The sequence below is a fragment of the Spermophilus citellus genome, assembly GCF_964194105.1.
Source record: "Spermophilus citellus genome assembly, chromosome: 11".
Classification (NCBI taxonomy): Eukaryota; Metazoa; Chordata; class Mammalia; order Rodentia; family Sciuridae; genus Spermophilus; species Spermophilus citellus.
The window spans coordinates 59,526,252-59,545,589 of NC_138192.1; the positions used below are offsets into that span (position 1 = coordinate 59,526,252).

At 32.7% G+C, this 19,338-nt stretch overlaps 1 protein-coding gene across 2 annotated transcripts in view; it reads left to right on the plus strand.

The window, feature by feature from the left end:
* KCNJ3 (potassium inwardly rectifying channel subfamily J member 3) overlaps window positions 1-19,338 on the plus strand; it is a 142,687-nt gene that overhangs the window by 2,453 nt on the left and 120,896 nt on the right. Inside the window, exon 2 of one of the 2 annotated variants that reach the window (XM_081261708.1) lies at window positions 10,239-10,455. The exons of the other annotated variant lie outside the window; for it this stretch is intronic. Within the exon in view, the coding sequence (XP_081117834.1) occupies window positions 10,239-10,455 (217 nt within the window). The remainder of the gene's footprint in view (window positions 1-10,238; window positions 10,456-19,338) is intronic. 2 annotated transcript variants of the gene reach the window in all.

Sequence of the window (19,338 nt, forward strand, 5' to 3'; positions counted from 1 at the left end):
TCCGATGCTCTGCCATTCTGAACGCTTTTGATTTGTTATCAACATATAACTCCATTAAACTTGAGGTACTAAAATGAAAAAGAACAGGTTTTATTTAGAAGAAATAGGTGCTGAACTTGCCTTAAACCCCCCCCCCCCCCAATAATATTAGCAGTCGAATTATTCCTCTGGACCCAGTAAGTTTAACTCTACCTGTGTTCAACTTTTAAACGCACAGATCCAGGAAGCAGTTAATAAAGTGGAAGAAACCCCACACCTGGTTCTTTTAAATTTTAACTTTTATTAAATATTTTCTTAAAGAAGTATCATGGAGGTCTGAGTGCTTTTCCTGTAAAGCCTCTTGTTAATTTTATTCTTAATTGCCTGTTTCTATGAAGCCTTTGTCACTTATAGATTTCACTTGAAGCTTTTCAGCATCCATTAAAGAAGATTGGTTCCTACCATCAGTAGTGTAAATGCTAAAACAAATTGCACATAGAGTGGTTATTAAAGCAAGGTTCTTGTACTCGTTAGAGGGCACCACCAGGAACAGGAGTCCTCCCTAGTCACTTATCATACTGCTGCTGCAAGGGAAAGAGGGATTAAAGTCCAGCTCTCTCTCTAGATGTCATTTACAATTCATATAATTTTTTGAGGGATTTTCCCAAGTAGTTTTCTAATGTTCATAAATTGAAAATGATGACCTCAAATAAATAGTTCAGAAATTGAAAAAGATTTATTTATGATTACATAAAGAACCATAGCTAGATTCATAATTTGGTATTAATAAAATAGCAGTTTGATAATTATTTAATTAGGTTTTTGTCTTGGAAATTTTATTTATTTTTTTTTACTGTATGAGTATATATTGTTTTACATAAGCCTCAAGTTATGTTGTGGTTAAATTAATCCAATGCACTTTATGAAAGTTTTGCTCTTATGTTATTTTCATTATTCACTTATAAATCTTATTCTAATTATGCTTGACCAAGTTGCTCAGTAAAGTGTTTGAATTAAAGCAGTACATTTGCCCTGTCACTTCACATGTGTGTATTTACAATGCTATATACAGTAAATAAACTATATTTTGTATCTCAGAGTGTGAAATTATCAGCCTGGCTCTGATTTACATTTTCATTAAAATAACTATTAATAACTATTTTTAGTAGATTTCATTTTTATAACTAACCCTAATGAACTGTATGTAACTTTTAAATTTAACTTTGCATATTGTTTTACTGACCAGTGTTTGAATTATGTGGCTTGGTGTTTCAAATCAGGCAGTTGTGTTGCAGATACATTTATTTTTGCGATAATTATTGTATGTGCTCATTTCTATGCCTAGAACAAGATATGCATCTCTCTCCTCTTTTTTTTTTCTTTTTTAGGTTAGGCCTACTGTGCAGATAGAAACACTTTAATTTTTAGAATAGCGCCAAAGTCTCTATCAAGAAATCTATGTTTATGCATCACTTTGAGATTCTTATTGAAGTGTAATTTACCTTATTGTTCAGTGGAAATTGAAAACTAGACTAAATAGGTTATTTATTGTTATTGTATAGTTTTTCAAATATATAAGATTATTTATTAAAATAGATATCTTTTCAAGGCAACATGTTTTAGCTGTTATAAAATTTTATTTTAACGAAGGAAGATAGAATTCATCTACATATTAGTTACACCCCCTTACACACACAAAGGTAAAATGAGTCTGAAGCCCCCAGTCTCTACAGTGGTAGGTCACTGATAACGATTGTTCTCCATAAGGTCATGAATCATATATGCTGTAAGCAGAGTCTTGATTAAAAATAAAAGATGTATAGTGTTGACAAATTTGGAGCAAGGTGCTATATTAACACAAGGTGATAAAAACAACATCTAATTAAAATAATAGGAAAATACTCCTATGAAATCCTTTACTTTTGTTAGTAAGATGTCAGTGTTGGAAGTGAGATGATTGACATGTGATATTAAATTTATATTTAAACAAAATTATAGTGAAATTCTCTAGTTTTTATGAAGAAAAGGAGTTGATCAGTGGCAGTTCTTCATACCAGCCAGTTAGTGTAGCTTGTTTGAAGTTGTTTTTTCCAGTAGCCATGGTAATTAAAATGAATTCTTTTAGATCTTATAATTTCTTCAGACTTCATGCTTTAAATTAGGGAACTTATAACATTCAGCAAAATTGGAGTGGAGATTTGGCTTTAACAAATTGCTTTCATTTTCTATTAGGGACCAAGTTGAAGTGACCTAAAACAGTCAGCTATGTAATAAGAGAAAACCTATACCAAATCTTTAAGTTGTAATATTTTGCTATCAGTTTTATACACTCTTCTTACTATATAATATTATGTATAGTCAGTCTCCTGTTTTAAACCCCACAACATTTTAAGTGTATAAAGTTTATGTGTCTTTAACACAGAATATGTTTTTTAAGGAAAAAACAAAACAAATACATTTTTTAAAAATTTTATTTGAACAAATACATTTAATGATAATAATTATAGCACAAAAATATTCTTCCTATGACCTAATATCACATTTTAATGTCACTTTTTTCTTATTTGCTGAATAAAAGCTTCTTTATTAGTATAAATAGTAGAGTCTTGCTCAATAGTTATAAAGCACTGTTGGATTCTTAAGAAGACACTTGAAACATGGATATGACTTTCTAATACTTGCTAATTTTTCATACATAATTATTTTGGATTCCCTAATTTTGATGGAAATTTTCCCCTAACTTCTCTACTTCATTTTAAATTAGGATTTTAGCTTATATCAAGGTAAATTTTATATTAATTCTATTCCTGACTTTCCAGCTTGAAAATATTGAAATTTCTTTCAGTAATCAAATATAGATCTTCCAACTCTATGCCTGGAGAGGCCAGTCCTCTTTCTACTTATAATAAAGTAGATTAAAAAAAGAACAGGATATAGTTTTGAATTTATTATTTAAAAATCTATAATTTATGTGTAAATAGAGTTATAGAAAGCTGTTTTAAGGTACATATTTTTAATCTTTTCCTCCTCTCATGGCCATATTGTTATTTAACTTAATTATTAATTTAATTTAGTTGTGTTAACATAGAGAATAGGTATTAATTAGAATTGTGGCTATGCTAATTCAATGTATTCATGTAGAACATTAGGATGTCTAGGTTAAGGAGTTGAGGTCTCTATTACTCAAATGCTATAGCCTGTAATTTTGTATTGGGTTTAAAAGATTTAGAAATCTCACATATTCCTTTTTATTCATATAACACTAAAAGTTGACTGCCATGGATATACAACTTGTTATAGGAAGAATTAAGTAATCTTTAATGTACTGCTGAATCATGTACAAATTTATTATCCAAATGCTGTCATATATCTACATATATGTATGTATCTCATATGTGCTTGTATTTGCCCAAAACTTTTTAAAATAATGCAAACATACAGTCAACTGTGGTTGCATCTGTATTTTCAAACAGACAAGAATGAGTTTTTCTCATGGAAGCATAATCATATTTCTTCATATTTACATTCATTGCCAATAGTCATCTTTCTTTCTTAGGAGGTCATCTGTGCACATTTTAAATTTCATTTTTTGAAAGGTAATAGAGTGCATTCCTTTCCTCTTCTAACATCACATGCATTATTTTTATACATATTTTTTCTGGTATCCATTTATATGGATATTCACGGTTAGATGCTGTGTTGTTCTTCCCATATGAATGTGATCAAGTGCAGATGCAATAAAACATGTTTTCTGTAAAACCATTAAGTAGTTTATTATCATCTTCATATATCCTGACTTTTTTTTTCATTATAGGGATCTAACTCAGTACCTTGCTTTTGCTCAGCAAGTGCTCTACCACTGAGCTACTTACCCAGACCTGTACTATCTTAACATTTTATTAACCTTTTTTTAAAAAAAAAATTTAGTTATAGATGGACACAATGCCTTTATTTTTATGTGGCGCTGAGGATGGAACCCAGTGCCTCACACGTGCCAGGCAAGTGCTCCACCACTGAGCTACAACCCCAGCCATTTTATTAACCTTTTAAACATAATTATTTCTAAACCAAAAGATTTTTGGATATTACTCTTGTATTTATTGACTTATCTTCACTCCATATCTTAAACTTAAATGTGATTATGTTTTTGACTCTATGTGACCCTTGTAACTGATTTTTCACCAATTGACCTTATTTTTTAACTTAAATTTATTATTAATCTTGAGACAATTATTTCCTTTAAAAATTAAATTCTCATATATAATACACATATATAATATACCGTTCTTCTGAACATGGTCTAAGGTGTTAGCAAAAATACTCAAGAGGTCTAAGACTGAGTACTTCAGATTTCTCAGGGGTAGGTACGATCTCCATTTTGTTGGCTAATTTTTAATGGATTCATTCTGTCTTTAAAAAAATAGCACAGTTCCTATTTAGCCTAGCTTGCTTTCTCTGACATAAGTACAATAATTCTCTAATAAGTATAGATCTTGGGTTCTTTCTAAAATCTATAATTATTATCCCTTTTTCCAATAGTAGTAATATATTTTGTTCTGCTTCTTTTATTTATTTATAATATGGTTCCTAAAATGTACAGGGTGGTACTCAGAGTATAAAGTATGAACAGAAATAAGGACTTAATTACCCACAAATAAACAGCAGTAGGTAAGAACAAATGATAAAGAGAAGTAAGAAAAGGCCTTTGATGGATTGGAGGGTGTTCGGTAATAGGCAGGGAATGTACAAGTAGGGTTACAAATTCTGCCTGTAGTTATTATAAATTCCACAAAAGGCCCTCAAGGAATTATAAAGCTGCTCTTTCAATTGAATGGTATAAATGCCTCCCCATAATCTATTAGAAAGTAAATTACATTTTGTTCTATATATACATTCTTTTCATGAAAATGAACTCTCTTATGGGTTAATTAGCTAAGCATTTAAAACCTTTATTTTAGACTTGATCTTGGGCACAGTCCTTCCACCTGAATGTTCATGAAATTTCAAGCTTAAAAAGTCCAAATAATTATACAATTTTATAGTAGACAATCTAGGTAGAATTCTAGGTCTATACTTTTCTCTACCTGACTTAACTTTTGATATGGTTGTCAAAGCCATTGTCATAATATATTTAGTCAAGGAAACACTATCTTCTTGACCTTGGAATGTGTTTTAGGGTTAGTTCCTAATGTTTGCTTCCAGATATTGTTCTGATCTCATTTCATGTAATTCTTTTCTCGACTTACCATCCACTCACCATACAAAAGCACACACGTATATTACATATTTAAAGAGGATAAATGAAATTCCCAGACAAAATGAGGGAAGGTTATAGGCAAGGATGGCCTGCTTTCTCCATCTTTGCCTCCTTTCCTTCCTTTCTTGACAACTTGCCCTATAGGTCCTGACACAGTGGAAACTTCTAGTAGGTTGGTAAGGCATGAATCAAACCTTGGAATATGATAAGGGTAAATCTGAAAAGTCAGGTGGTAGTGAGCAAATGCTTTATTCAAAATCCACTAACCCTCACCCCAAGATGGTAAAGAACACTCTTACAGCTCAGAGATGGGAGAAAGCCAGCAAAGATTTGGAATGTGTTGGTGAAGGGTGGCCCTGGAGGGTGAATGTAGTCATTTAGTTGCCTGTTCCCCAGAAGGAGGATGGCCAAATGTGGGTCTTCTTTTGCCAGGACAGTGCTAAATGTGTACCCAAGGACAGTATGTGGGGTGTGTGTGTGTGTGTGTGTGTGTGTGTGCGCGCGCGCGCATGCGTGTGCATGTGTTTGCATAAACCCTCAACAGTCTTTCCTCTGTCTTATGAAAGCCATTTCTCTGAAAGTACTAGAACATGGTGGTCCCTTCCAGGAACAAGTGACTTTTGATTCTTTTGTCACCTGCAGTGAGAATTGTAGTTGATGACCTTACAGTTCCTTTTGGATTCCAACAGAATTCAAAATAATTTGAAATTAATTGCTTCTTTGAAATTTGTACATAAGACTATAAAGTGGGGGCATAAGCCTTCTATGTAGATCCCATTTGCATATGATGGAAATGTGTATAATTTAAATATTAAGAAGTATGTTATTATTATGAAGAATAACTTAGAAATTACTGCCACAACCTAAATGTGCCAATTCATTTCAAAAATCAAAGGTGTTCATATTTTGGGGTAGTAAATTTTAACAAATTTTCAGCCTGAGATACCCCAATTTTTCTTAGAATGCCAAGTATTTGCTATAATGCAGCCAACCAGCACAGCTTTAAAATGTTGAAACCATCTTTATTTCTTTTCTATGATTTCAGAAAATGGGAATTAAAAGTTTTATGGAAGTCATTGTCAGGTCATAGCTTATTCAAATTATGTTCTAAATTTTAAGAATTATCAATGTCCTATTCATTGTATTTTCTCTCATTTTTTTCTTACTTTCTTATTCATTCCACAGTTTTTATGATTCTAATGATTATTTCATAAAATAGAAGTCAACCTTTGTAAACAGATTTTTAGAAATGTTAATAAATTACATCTATCTGAACTTTTAGCAATTGTTTGATTTTGAAAACAGTTTGAATTATTGTTGTTCTATATCATATCCATTTACAAATTTTCTAGGTAAGAAATTATCATGGTTCTGTGTTCCTTTTATAATTAGGAAATTAATAGAACTAAAGAAGATAATTATACCCAAATAACAAATAACCTTTTTAATGTCAGGCTTCTTTTTTATGTCATAAGTCTTATGATATAATGAAGAAAATTTAAGTGTTTTTTTTTTAAATCTAAACATAGTCTACCTTCTATAAAATGTCTCCAAAATACAATAGTGGATACTATATAAGATAATATAAAAGTAATGGAGTATCAGTGTTACTATTCTATTATACATTCATGTAATAGATTGCAGATTGATATTATAAAGGCACAGACATAATTCAAACTTTTCCTGTCTTTCCCTTTCATATACATGTGCATATCATAGTTCCTTAAACAAAATACCTCTCACTTCACTTATGAAATTTGAAAGTAAGCAGTGATAACATAATTTGGTTATACTTGAGAGCTCAGAACAACAGTTGCAGCTCTTTAAGCAGCTGCCACACTATAACCATACCCTTGGCTTTTGACCTAAGCCAAAGACTTCTTTCTAATTCCAATTAGTAATAGTCTTGATAGTCTATTAGAGTCAAACAACAACAACAATAACAACAACAACAACAACAAAGAGGGAGAAAAGCATATTTAAATTCAAACATGTTGGTGGTCTAACATAAAGGAAGAACACCTGGATCATAAAATTGTGGATAGGTGGGGCGAGTCTCAGTCATTTAAAGAAAGGTTAAATTATAGAGAATCCAGTGGAAAACAATTTTTAATGTATATGTAGAGACTATCACTTATTTGAAAAATATAGAATCATGGAAAGCATCCCTGTAATCCCAGTGGCTCAGGAGGCTGAGGAAGGAGAATTGTGAGTTCAAAGCCAGCCTTAGCAATTTAGTGAGCAACTTGTGGAGACCATCTCAAAATAAAATATAAAAAGTGCTGGGGATGTAGCTCAGTGGTTTAAGTGCCCCATGGTTCAATCCTTGGATGAAGATATATATATATATATATATATATATATATATATATACACAGACACACACACACACACACTCACACACACACACATATGTGTGTATATATATATATAAAATCACATGAAAAGCAAATATATATATATATGTATGTTTATATATATAAACATACATAAACACACATATATATATACATACACACACACACACATATATATATATACATACACACACAGATACACAGTTATTAGTACTTTTTCCATATGTCACATAATGGGAAGACCTGGATAAGATGCAAATTTTCACAGCAAGTGAGAGATAACATGTAATCATTTGGAGCATATAGAACAAGTATTTAAAGTTAGAAGGTATATTGAGCTTGAATAAAGCAGAACCATGCATTTTTAATTCTAAAATATAATTTTATTGGGTTTTCTTCTACATAAATAATATTCCTGAATAAACTGCTTTGCTAAAAATGAAATATTTCTTACCATTGGCATTCTCCTGATGATAGCCTGCCTGTTTCTAGGCCACTTCTTCTTTTCATGATTTTCTGAATGATTTGTTGAATGTTGAATAAAACTTAAGAACTTACTCTAAAGCCTTTTAGAATGAGGCACAGGTATAAATAAATACATAAAAATGAGACAAATCCTAGTATTGGTATGCACACAAAACGATTAGAAAAAAATTAATCTCCTTTGGATAAACTTATTATTAAATGAAATAAGAATTTAGTTTTTAATGAATTACCATTGTCAACGTTGTCATAATATAGGAAAAGCATAGCTTTGAATAGTCAGTAAAATGATCCAATTTTGATCACTAATCAGATATATCAAAATACCACCTTGTGTTTATACAGCACCTGTTTCTAACTAGGTGAAAGAACAATGTCAAGGATGTTTTTATTTATTTATTTTTGCATTTGGATTTTATTTTGTTATAGCCATCAATACTTATTATGCAACTGTGCAGTTGGAAAAATGATCTCATTCATATTTTACTAATGTGGGAGTAGGTTCAGAAATATAGGTGACTTGAAAAAGCTCCAAAGAGAGATTTTTCATACAGCCTTGAAAATGCCTAGTTTTCTCCAACATTGGTTGCTAGAGCTGCTGTTTTTGTTTTAATACCATCAGGTTTTTCTGTGTGTTTTCTTTTCTCTTTGGTCAGTAATCATTTTCTTCCTTCCTTTTTCTTCTCCACCTTTCCTTCCCATTTCTTCTCTCTGTCTTCCTTCTCCCTTCTACTTTCGTTTTTTAAAAATTCTACCCAAAAATTTGAGCAGAAAAGTAGTCTCAATGTTTTCATTGGATTTTCTTCTGTGTAAATAATATTCCTGAGTAACTATAAAGTAGCTTCCCTAATTGACTAATTTTTGTGTTAATTGAATTAACAATTGTTCTGTGTAGCAATTGCTGCATAATAAACTACCACCAATTTAAAACTCTTTCTTTTGTTTGTCAAAGGACATATTACTAAACCAATAACCATTTTCAAACTCATTTACTCAATATACAAAGGCAATGTATTTCTTTGGACCCTGAGAGTAAGAATTTTGTCTTTAAGACCTCATTTCATTGGAAAGGCTATTCTTACAGTTTCAGTTTTGTTTATTAAATTAGCTTTTCAAAGAGATTGTTAAAATATACCAAATTCTTTGAAGTCCCATTTGACCAGCAGCATGGGCTCCTCCTCCCTAATTTTCTTTTTTCAGTGTACAACTTCCGCCTACCCATCTCTTATTTTAACACCATCATTTGTAGGTTAAACTTATTAAATGTTTGCTTATATGTGATTGCTATACATAACACATATGGAAAACAAAATTAAAATGAATATAAAAGAAAGATGATAAGGTTTACTTTCATGGATTACTAATTTTGAAGTCATACTAATTTTCAATTAGTCAGCGGGTGGAAAGTTTTCCAGAACTATGTTGATCAAGTACAAATTTTTAAAATTGTATTTTGATTAAGTTCAATTTAATGCAATTTTTTCATTATGCTTTAAAATTCATAAATATAAAAGTAAACAATTACAATGCTGTTTATTATTAGGATTTTGAAAGTCATCAGCTAAAAGCATCAGCCTTTTATTTTTATTATGTGACCTTTCATGTATATAATTTAATATGATGCTTTTACACTTCTACTCCAGTTTATATTCATTTGTAACTTTTCCAAAGTCCTAGAAAAATAAATTATTTTATTTCTCTTTTTAATATTTTGATAAATATTTTCTTATATGATGGTCAACCTTTTTTGGCTTTAAGTAACTACATGACAATTGCCTATTTATTTGCTATATGAGGAAAGAAAATTCTGGCATGCAATGAGTTATCACACAGTACTTTGTGTCAAGCTGTAGCACGTGTATACTCACTTACACAGTTTGTGCTAACAGCCATTGTTGGACCAGGCATTTCTCCAAAGCTCACGAGTTAGGGAATGGTAATTATAGCAAGTTGTATATTATAAATAATGCATGTATGTTCCACACGAGCTATGTGGGATTTCGGCCCATTTGCTAGAACATAGCTGCATAATGATTTGTTTGGATTTTGTTGCAGATGATTGATAGTGCAGAATGTTGGCAATAATGTAAATTACTGTTGGGCTGCCTTGAAAATTTCAGTACAAGTGGTGATTTCTTCTCTTTTTCTGTGTGCTTGTCTAGTCTCGACAGACACCTGAGGGTGAGTTCCTTCCCCTTGACCAACTTGAACTGGATGTAGGTTTTAGTACAGGGGCAGATCAACTTTTTCTTGTGTCCCCCCTCACAATTTGCCACGTGATCGATGCCAAAAGCCCCTTTTATGACCTATCCCAGCGAAGCATGCAAACTGAACAGTTCGAGATTGTCGTCATCCTAGAAGGCATTGTGGAAACAACTGGTGAGTAAAAACATAGATATGCCATCAAGTTTTTTTTCCATAATTGCATTATATTATATGTACAATACCTGTCATAAATTGGTCTAAATGACTCGAGTTCATAATAATGAAAGTAATAACACGTCTCTTATATCTTTGTAACACTAAATTGATATTACTTTGCAAATCCAGCTTTATTGTTTTGATGGTTACATGCCTGATATTAATACAGGAAAACTCACTGAAAAAAAAGGAACAAAGATGATGCCTTAGAAATGATTATGTTGTTCTGTTTTAATTATAAACTTGGATTTCCTATAATCATGATTTTTCATATTTTTTATGATTTTCATATTTTTTAAACATTTAAGGTTAAAAAAACTCAAGGTAATTGGTAATAGCCTGAACCCAATGTGCATATTCTTCCCTTGAGAATGCTGATTTGGGGTGTCATTGATAGAGCTTCAATATCTATTATGTACAACCTCAGTGGAAAATTCCCTCTGTGTGTGCATGTGTGTGTGTGTTTGTGTGTATGTATGTATGTATGCACGAAAGAAGCATTTTCATTTCAAAGTGGGTCAATAGATTTCCTCAGCTGAACCTTGACTAGTTTTGTTTAAAAAGAGAGATTTTTTTCTTTTTCTGCTTCAGCATAGCTATGTGCTGCATGTTATTCCTTAAGAGGCAAATACCATTGGAAGGCCCCAAATACTTAAAATTTGCTACTCTCTGAGGAGAGTCAGGTTGGAAAGGGAAAGAAACAATAAAAAGAAGTAGATTATTTGGGACCTCAATATTGCTTAGCTGGTTGGTAACCTGCTGAATACTTGAGACCAACAGTGGAACATCTGTGTGTGTGTGTGTGTGTGTGTGTGTGTGTGTGTGTGTGTGTGTATGTGTACATGCATGTCTATTTTTCTTTAGGTAATTAAAAAAAGCAAGAAATATTTTAACTTTCAACTTTTAACTTTTTTCTTTCATTTAATCTTAAAATGCTATTATATATTAACTATAACAATATTGAACTTAACATTGACAGTAACATAAATTCAGTCTTTATACCAAAGTGTAAGATCTTTGATTACACATAGTTGCTTTTGTTTAAGGAGACAGCAAGCCATTGTAATTTTTCGAATCTATCATATAATGCCTATCAGAAATTTAAGGAAAATATTCAGTTTCTATGAACTTCTTTTCTTTCTCTTTAGAGAAGATAGTATAATTACTACCTCAACACTGTTTCTTAAAAATTATTTTTGTAATAAGTGTTTCAGTTTAAAAATTATGATTTTTACTCATAAAAAAGAAAAGATTTACCTCATCAAACCATATTTGAAATTTGATTTTTTGTCCATTATTTTATGACTTAAGTCCCCATCAAATTCTCAACTAAAATTGAAATGATGTCATTGTACTTTTCTAAAATGTCATATATTAGTGAGCAATGAAATCAATTTATAAAGTTTCCGTCCAAGAAATCCTTACATTTCACTGTAAATCTTATACATCTCATTTATCAAAGTAATGATGAATTATTAGAGCATAAGCAATACATGTAGGCATTTTTCTTTATTCCTATAGTATGTGATTCTTATAGTTTTGAACTATTATTTAAATCACTGACATGAGTATTTTGTTTCAATTGATAGCCTTGTGGTCCTGTATTAGATCAGTCATAATTATTCATTTATACATCCATTTATCTTTAAATACTGTCTTTATTAAGAGTGAAATCATCTGCATACAAAATCACAGTCTAAAGATAAAATATTCCTCAACCTTCCTTTGTGTTTGTTGACCTTGATGTGTTTGAAAAATTCAGGTCAGGTATTTTGTAGAACATTTCTATTTGGATAAGTCTGGGGTTTTCTTATTTATTAAGTCTTTTGATTTTTGGCTTCTACATGGGCACTTTGAGGGAATGCTGAAGCAGGTTCTATTAAAAAATTTTACCTATATTTCAGAGGATCATGATTAGTAAATAATGTCCTATGTAAGTTTGTGAAAAATTTTGTAAGATCAATCATTCATTAGCATTATAGATTTTATTTTATCATTTTTTCCTTCTTGCCTTGTTTGTTTGTTTGTTTGTTTGTTTTAATGAACTGGCTGAGAATACTTTCAACATAAATGTGAAAACTTAGCTGAAGACTGAATTTCTTATTTAGATATTGCCTTTCATGGAGAAGAGATTACAGTCTATTTCCTTTTAACCTCTTAATTAATCCTGTTTTCTAGATCTAATATAGCAAGACAAACAGAAAAAAAAATTGCTCATAATTTTTAGAATTTATTTGTTGGAAAATTTATCTGACATTTTGTTTGTGTATATGCCCTAATTAAATTCCACACTGTTCAAACTCTGTAAAACCTGTCTGTTTCTAGCCTTCCTTGAGTATGATAAAAATAACACTGACATTTTTATACCCATTTGATCACTTAAAATTTTATTGACATTTATTCAGATTCATCTTTAAAGATATTTTCTCCTTTATCTCTTCATTAAAAATAAAATTTACTTCCTCATCATATTTATTGCTTAGAATAAGACAGGAGTTTTTGAGTTTGTTTTAAGTCAGCAAAAATACCATTTTCTACCTCTGAAGTTCTTTGGTGTGGAGCCTTGTGAATAAACTTGTACTAAATACAGCTTTCCATCCTATTAAACATTGAAGTAGCAAGTTTTCAAGCATATATTTATTCACCAGATAGGTATTTATTGAATGTATGCTGTGTGCTTGGATGTATTTGAGATGCTAAAGATAGTGACTGAGACAACAGAATTCTTTTCCTCCTGGGTGTTATATTCTAATTGAAAGAGGTAGACCACAAAACACAAATAAATAAGCAAGATATTACCAGGTAATAATGTTTCAGGAATAAAGAACAAAGCAAGACAAGGTGGTAGGATGAAAATGTATGCAGGCTACTTTAGGTTAATGGTCAGAGAAGACCTCACTTGAGGAGGTGGTGTTTAAGCTGAGTCCAGCTCTCCAGAAGGATCACCTGGACTGGTTGGGGGCAAAGTGCGGAGGCACTGAGGAACAGCTGATGAAAGTGCCCCCATTTGGGAATAAGCTTGTTTTATTCCTGGAACCAAAAGACGGCGGAGGTGGTTGAAGCAGAGTGAATAGTGTGGAGAGTGAGGTGAGAAGCTGGAGAGGTGGAAGGGCCACCTCTGCACTAGAGATAATTTTATTGCACCATCAGGGACTTCATTAAAAAGCAGAGTAATAAGAATTTTAAACCATATGTAACACACACACACACACACACACACACAAAACACTGTTGTTTCTAATGGGTTGCATGAAGTTTATTTGAAAATGAATAACCCTAGTGTCCTAGAAATACATACAAATGCATACAAAATTCAGACAGTCACCTCATTCCTGTTAATCAAATTCTCCCTTCTGTTTACCCCTCCTTCCCTTCCCCTCATCCCAAGGCCATCCTCTGCTAAAAATCTTCTAATCTCATTTACTTGCTTCTTCCCATTCCTGTGGTCTCAGCAGGAGTGGTGGGGAGGCAGGTGAGAAATTAGAAGCTTTCTAATTTCCATGGAAGTTTCAGCTTCCAGTCTAGGACTCCTAATTATTACTTTCCTCATTTCCTTGCAAATGCTCCTCAGTGATCAGAGTCAAGGATTTTTGCCCTCCTGGCTTCAAATGAATTAGACTTTACTGCCCAAGATTTGCCTCTTATTCATCAACAACCACTACAGACCTTTTCCTATCCAGCAAATTCTTAAATGTTGGTTACCTCTAACTCTTGCTCCCTTTGCTTCTTCTCCCAGGAGAGAGAACACTGCTGGAGGCAAACAAAGCATTGCAGATTTGGCTCATTAGAACTGGATGCTTTCAAACTTCAATCTGGTTTCTGCTGCTATTTGGCAGTCTTTTTAATTGTCTTTTCTGTACTTTCAGGCTTTCTCCTCATGGGATCTATTTTAGACCTTTTCTCTCCCTCCATGTCCTCAGTCCCAGCTGTCCCATCCTTCCCTGACACATCATCTCTCCACCTATTCTATTAAAAACATTGTGATTTTATATTAAAAATTTCTGTACATTCCTTTACTGTCTTTATCCTCTTCTCATAGTTATGTCCTCTTTTTCTTTTCTGGTAACTGTAAAAGACAGTATTTTACCACAAACCGTCTTCTTTATAAGTAGCATTTTTTTCCCCCACAGCTTGTGGGCTTACATTTAGTTTTTACCATACTATAAATCTAACATCCCATTGACTGCTTTGTCTTTCAGTTTTCTCTAAAGGGGGAAATAAATCTTGTTATTTGTTCCATTTATAGGTTTTTTTTTTTTCTGGGATTTAGAAACAAAAGATTATCCCTTTCTGACCTTCCCCTCACCCCCCCTCCTCCAAGTCTTCCCCTTATCCTTCTATTTTCTATATGTTCCTTATATCCTGCATCATTGCCCCTTGCTACTCCTCTAGCCTGCATAGTCTTCATAGCTATCTGCCTTTGCCTCTTTTCTTTTCTAGTTTAGATTCTGATGTTTTTGGTGAAATCACAAAGTACTCACAAGTCCACCATTCCTCTATCTCCAGTTATGAAACCTACCTCCAATTATGATCTCATGTTTTTTATTCATTCCAAGCCATATTTTTCCAATTCAGTGTCACCATTTTAATTCTGAGTCCCCTTCTCCACAGAACCACCAATCATCTAATCCTCAAATTACATCTCTTTTGGAAGGTTTGCCTTTATTAATCATCACTATTGCTATTTTATCACTGCCAACACCTTTCCTTTTATATCCATCTAATTTGTTCATCTGACAAATATTTGTTGAGCACCTATTATATCATAAGCACTGTTTTAGGTACTAGAAACACATTAATTAGCAAGACAAGATTTTTTGCTATTGAGGGCAATGATATTATGTGGGAAAACAGTAAAGAGAATTATCTTCTATAATGTTAGAAAGTGATAACATGTCGTGAAAAAATAAAGCAAGACTAGAAGGAGTGGGAATGTAAGGAGGCCAGGGAAACTGGTGAAGGAAAAGTGACAGTTGAGCCAAGTTAATATCTTGGGCAAAACAGATAACTCAGAAGAGGGCATTCCAGGTGGAATTCCCAGCAGGTGCTGATGTCCAAGGGGGTGGGGTAACTGTCTGCTCCTCCTCTTTGTGTTTTCTCTCCACTCCTTCTCTTTAAGCCACAGGAGGGTACTTTTCAGTTGTTCAAACATGAATTTAGTACCTGTCAGATCTGTTCTTATAAGCACATTGCTTACTATTGCCCAGTAAATTTGCTTGTAACTCTACTTTGATGACACTTTTGTGTTCCATCATCCCTAATGACTTATATCAAAGAAAGCTAGGCTGCCTTTCTTCTCATAATGTTCATATACTGGCACTTGATTTTGCCTCCTATATCTGTGATCATGCCATTTTTCACTGCCTATGAAGGCATCTCTGTCTTCTCTCCCATAACACAGGAGCACCTATGTGTGTTGAATCTTTCCTGCATACTTTTAATCCACAGTTTTTCTTTAATAACACGTGAAAACGAAAACTTCATTTGGAAAGGCTATTAAACAAGTGGTCATTTTGGAAAAAAAATACAAATATACAAAAAGTAAAAATGTACTCTTGATTTCATTTAGTGCCCTGTCAACATATTGACAATTACCCTTTGAGCTGCCTGTGTTCAGATATGTTGTTACTGTGCTACATGTGCTCTTTTTTATAACTTGATTTATTGTAAAATCACTTGTTACTAGTTACTACCATTCATGTCAAATCATAATTATACATCATTAGCTTTGATGACTTTTTGTATGCTAATCTATGTGTCTATCTAAACTTTTCAGTACCTGTCCCCTGGTTTGGGATCTTCAGGTGTGTTTGCATTTAATAAGGCAAATACTCTTACATTCCATAGTTTAAATTTATTCAGTACCAACTGTACTACTTTGGATAAATTCATAGAGATGGAGTTCCTAGGTAAAGGGATTATATAAATGTTTTAGTTTTCATTTTATTTGAGTTAATTTGGTATTTTATAATTTGGTATTTTATTTTGCAATGCTGGGGATCTAACCTAGGGCCTCGTGCATGCTAAAAATATGCTTTGTCACTTAGCATATCTTCAGACCAATCTGCTAGTTTTTAATGCATATTTCAGGGTTACTATTCAGAATGTTAGGACCAGTTTACAGCTGTATATGAAGGTGCCTTACCAAATTCTTGCCAAAATAAGTAGAATTTTTTAATTTTGTCATTATATTGTTACTTTTAATTAGTATTAAGGTTGCAATTGTTGATCTGCCTGTTAGTTATGTGTTCTATTTTTCAAATTGTCAGTTAATATTGGTCATTTGCAAATTGAAACTCTTCTTTTATGCAGAAAGATCTTGTATAATTAGGACACAACTATGCAAAATCATAACCCTGATAGTCTTTACCTTTTATAAATATATTCTTCATTTATATATGAATTATTTTGTCATATGGATTTCATATGTGTTTTGTTACATCTTCAAAAAATTTTAATCTTCTAATTATGCTTAAGAACTTCGTTTATGACTATTTACTTTTATACCATAGATTCAAGAAAGTGGTAGATTCCAGCAAACATCTGTGTCCTGTTTTGTTTTCAATTGATTTTAATAGAACTGTTCTCACTTTAAAAACTTGCTTTATCAGTCATTAATTATTTTTTTTTGTAGGAACTCAGTCAATAGATACTCTTGAAATAACCTATATTATCTTATATTCAAGATAGTACAGATTGCTTAAGGAGGAAATCCATAGTCCAGAAGGAGAGACAAGTAGAGCTAAATTCAGTATTAGCATGGTCTGCTCAAATAAATGCCAATCAAAGTATATTTGGAGCCTAGAAGTGTGGCCCCTGGATGGGTTCTTAAGGAGGTCTGAGAAGGCCCTCTGGAGGACATGGCACAAGCTGAAACTGAATGAGAAGTAGAAGCTCCTCAGGAAACTGAGCTTTCTGGCCAGAGACAGCCAGGGCAGGCCCTGAGAATTCATTTTGTTAGGGGCACCACCAATAATTTAGTATGCAGAGGTAAGAAAAGTGTAGGACCACTGTCTGGAGATGAGCCTAGAATTGTCCCTCGATGATAATTTGGGCCTAATTCTGCAGACAATAAAGCCCAGGACGGCTTTAAGCCTGAGAATGCCACAGTGGTAATTGCATGATAGAAAGAGCCCTCTGGCAGCAGGCAGAGGATGGCTTGAGTGGGACTGAGCTCTGAGACGGCCAGTCATTAAGCCACTGCAACAGGTCCCACCAGAGGTAATTGAGTTCTGCGTGGAATTGTCTGGTTCCGACAACTACGTGACTGTTGAAAATAATGAGGAAGGCCCCTCATTTTAAAGTTGTTACTGTGATTAAGTGGAAATGAGGAAAAAGGGCCCTAGCGTCTTTCCTCCTGAAATTTCATTACTATTTAGAAGAAGCCACATCACCCAAAGAAATAAAAAGGAATTAATAAATGAATAAATAAGTTTAGAATAATAAATAAAACAGCACTAATAAGCCATTAACTCTTCTCCCTCCTGACTAGTGAAAAATAACTTATTTCAAAGGAATAGATCCGAGCAGTATCTGAACTTTTGAACAATTAAGATGTTTCTATAATTTTCCTCTCTTAATGATTCTATAGTAGTTAGCTCTATTAATTAATCATTCCTCCTTAGTGATCCGTCAAAAGACAGTGATCAGAAAACTGTCTCATGGTATGGTAGATGAGGTAACACTGCCCTGTCCATGTGTAATTTTGCATTCTTACTAATTGCAGTTTCTGAATCATTAGACTGTGAATTGATCAACCCATCGCCAGGACCTAAATCAGAGGTGTTTCATTTCTCTGTCTAGTTCCCTGTTCCTTTGAAGACTGCTGTTACCTTTTGCAGTAATTGCTGGTGTTTTAAAAGACTATTACCTGATCAGGTAAAAGTCAGTGATATATGAATCCGTATAGATGGCATGTCTGAAAATAAGCAATCCCTAACAACTTCCATTATATTTCTTATGTTTGTTAAATACTTATTGTTTCTTCATTGTGATTTTTTTCTCTCTTAAAGACACCTTATAAATAATTCACTAAGTAAAAATAAAACTGATGTTTTGGGAATCTGGATCCTTTTTAAATCTAAAGCAACTTTTTATGAGTCATTTCTAAGTAAAATTTTACTTTATCATCTTTTGATTGTTGAAGAAAATTTTCAGCTTTTAAAACATTAGTATCCAATTACTGAGCACCAGGTGACGAACTATCCTGGTTTGCCTACAACTGAAAGTTTTTGTGTGATGTGGGAATTTTAGTGATAAATCTAGAATGTTTGGAGGAAGCCAAGATGGCAAGGAGGAGTCACCCTACTTAGTAGCTGAGGATTGTTAGCTTAACCTTCTTAATTGGAAGCTTCAATTTAATTGAGGCTAGTTTTACTGAAAATGGAATACATTTTTTAACACTGATGTTTGTTTATCCTCTTCCATTTTCTCACTCTACTTTTGTCATTACTGCAGTCTCAAAAAGACATTAAAAACATATAGACATAAGTTAGATTTTTTTTTCATTGCTGTCTTTTAGTACAATTTAATTAATACGATCTTAAGAACCTTAGGGTATAGTGTCTTGTTCTTTGTGCAGGAGACTGGTATGGGTAAATTACTGGAGGTAAGGTGTTTGGGGTGGAGTCCACTGTACATTTTTTACAGTTTTGCCTAAGACTGATAGGAATTAAAGAAGTTAGCAACTTTTATAGATAATCTTGTTGATTATTAAGGAATTAAAGAAGTTAGCAACTTTTATAGATAATCTTGTTGATTATTAAGTGTAAGCACCAAGGAATTGTAAAGGGTGAGACACAGTTTTGGTAAAGACATGGCATAACACAGTGACTAAGAACT